Source organism: Melanaphis sacchari, unplaced genomic scaffold (genome assembly GCF_002803265.2).
Source record: "Melanaphis sacchari strain LSU unplaced genomic scaffold, SCAv2.0 Contig133_pilon_pilon, whole genome shotgun sequence".
Lineage (NCBI taxonomy): Eukaryota > Metazoa > Arthropoda > Insecta > Hemiptera > Aphididae > Melanaphis > Melanaphis sacchari.
The window spans coordinates 95138-98045 of NW_020270553.1; the positions used below are offsets into that span (position 1 = coordinate 95138).

The 2908-nt window shown below is 29.9% G+C and overlaps 1 protein-coding gene across 1 annotated transcript; it reads right to left on the reverse strand.

Moving 5' to 3' along the window:
* Positions 1-266: 266 nt before the first annotated feature.
* LOC112591399 (tigger transposable element-derived protein 6-like) lies at positions 267-2048 on the reverse strand. Its single transcript, XM_025335205.1, has 2 exons — positions 1554-2048; positions 267-353 (listed from the first exon to the last, which is right to left on the reverse strand). The coding sequence occupies exons 1-2, from the start codon at positions 2046-2048 to the stop codon at positions 267-269; spliced, it is 582 nt and encodes a 193-aa protein (XP_025190990.1).
* Positions 2049-2908: the final 860 nt, after the last annotated feature.

Consider the following 2908-nt stretch of genomic DNA (forward strand, 5'->3'; position numbering starts at 1 on the left):
ACAAAGTTACATGATGCAGTTTGTAACCGAAATGAGGACACTTCTTTTAATTTAAGGTTCATAAATGATTATTTTTATTTATTACAACAAGCGTCTAGAGACCAATTAACTCTTTTATTTAAAAAAATAATATTCTTAAAACCATTTCATCAATTCGATTGCTTATCAAGAATGAGCATGGGAATCCAAAGTGAATGTAATAATTCAACTAATTTCACATTATTTGAATTAATTGATTAAAAAAAAAAAGTGAACATGTCAATTGACTATAGTGAAGACATCAGAACACATGATGTGTCAAAAATTGATACAGCTGTAGATGCAACATCGTTTTTGGTTGGCATCATACAGACCTATTTGGGTAAAAATAAACAACAAAAATTAGAATCACCTGGAGATGTTATTAATAATATTGTTATTTATAATAATAATTATTAACAAAACAACACACAAGGGGACAAGACACATAAGCAAACAGCAATATATTTCAATATAATATTTCATATTGTTATTAATAATAATCAATTATTTAGCAATCGTTCAAATGTGAACGACACAATAATTATTTGAATACAAAACCAAATATAATGCATTTTAATTATATTGAAATATATTGCATATTGATTATGGTTTTGAACTCTAATTATTAGGTACCATACAGGCTCGTAATAAGCGTCGCAAGACGCGTGCCCTTTATTTTTTTTCTTATAATAAATTATCATGTATATTAATAACTAACCTGATCAGGCACATAGTATATTGATCAAATACTGTAAAGTCAGTTATTAGTTTTTACTTATTAAAATTAAAATTTGAAGTACCTATAATGAAAATTTTGTTTTTGCACGTTTTTGCACATTTTAACATTTTAATTGCACATTTTTTAGATTTTAACTGCACAAAAATCCGGTCTTTATTGATGACACTGCTACACAGCAATGACTTGACATAACAAGTATATAATAAAAATACATAGATTGGCTGGACAAAACCATTATAAATAAAAATATATGAAAACTATGAATTTATAAAAGTAACGGACTGTCGTACGCGGTCTACTATCAGCTTGATAACAGAAACACAATCGCAAGCTGACAATGAGACAACGTACACAGTCCTGCCAAAACCTTGCGCACTGCACTTTGGCGCGAACAATATGAATAAACATTTTGTCGTATGACAAACACATAACATATGTTATTTAATTGGTTTTTATTGTACAGTCGAACTTGGTTAACTCGAAGTTGAAAGGACCGGAGTAAAAGTTCGAGTTATCCAAGAATTCGAGTTATCCAAAAAAAAAAAAATTTAAAACAGTACTGTATATTAATTCCTGTGTTTATTATAAATAAAATATGTAATATGCAATAAAAATTAGTATATATGTATATGTAATTTTAAAAAGGTAGGTAATGTATGTATATATAAACAAAAATGAGGTTAAAAATTTATTTAAAAAAAGTATTTATTTTTGTTTGAATTTTGATGTCGATTGCAGCGTTTGTAGTGAATCGTTCTATTTTATTCAAAGCTTTGAAAAGTTCATCACTGACCTCTCCTTTGTTTTCGATAAATCGCCTTAATTCATTAATATGCATCCGTGCTTGTATACTCGTGAGAATGGGGGGTTCAATACATTCTTGTTCCTCTTCTTCATCCGATGATTGAGTACATCTTACAGTTAATTGTATAATGTCTGAATCTGATAAATGTCCGCATACTTCCAAGTCGTCATCCATGTTGATGTAATCATCAAAATTAATATTTACATCTTGCCTCACATCGTCCCATACATTTATTATAATCGTTTGTTGAATTTCTTCATCACCGACATTTTCTGAATTTCCGCTTAAAAAACCAGCTTTACGGAAACAGTTTGCAATGGTTTCTGATGTTACTTGTTCCCAGGCATTTTTAGACATTCGATTTGCTTGTAAAATATCAATTTTACCACCATCCTGTAGCAAGTTCAGTACTAGTGGAGTACGGTAATGGTGCTTGAAATTTTTAATAATTCCTTGATCCATTGGCTGAACCACAGATGTCATATTGGGAGGAAAAAACAAAACTTCGAGATTACCCATATATCATACCATATATCCTGTTTTATTAATTTGAAACAAGTCTTTTAATAAACAGTAAAAAAACAAATAAAATAATGATTTTTCAAAACTTACCAAGACAACTTGTGACGACGACTTTGTAGCTTGTAATATTGATCAATAAGTAAAGAAAAAGTGTCAAATACGCAGAGAAAATAAATAAATAACAAATGATAATTTTTATACCTAGTAAGCATATGTAGCAGATATGCAACACATTTAATTGACTAGGTTTTCCCTTGATACTCATTGTAATTGTTTAAAAATAACTGTTTTAAATGTTAAGAAGATTACAATGAATCTAAAAATATTATTTTCAACTTGTTTATAATGATATTTCAAACAACATAAATGTGATAAAAACATGTCTATCAACAGTTTTCTGATATTACGATATGCGCTATTAAACAGCTAAGTTACGTATTGCTTTGTAGGTAATAGGCATTCTGACTATCTCCGATCCGAAGCACCGATTTAGCCCTCTTACTTCCAATCATATTAACCACCACGTGAATGCAATGACCTATGACCTGGCTCCTCGATCTGGGTTGTCCTGAATCCCTGAACCACACTGCCATATTCTGGTCCTGCAATCTTGATCTGTCGACCTGTTCGTTCTCCAATCACACATTATTTATTAAAACCTTCATCACCGCATATGTTGCTATCTGCTACAATAACTAAACGTATATAATAAGAAAATCAGTATTGCATATACTCGTCGATTCATATTTCATTAAGCATACCTATGGTTATATTATACTGTACTGTTGTTACCTTATAGCCTCATAACCATTATTAATCAG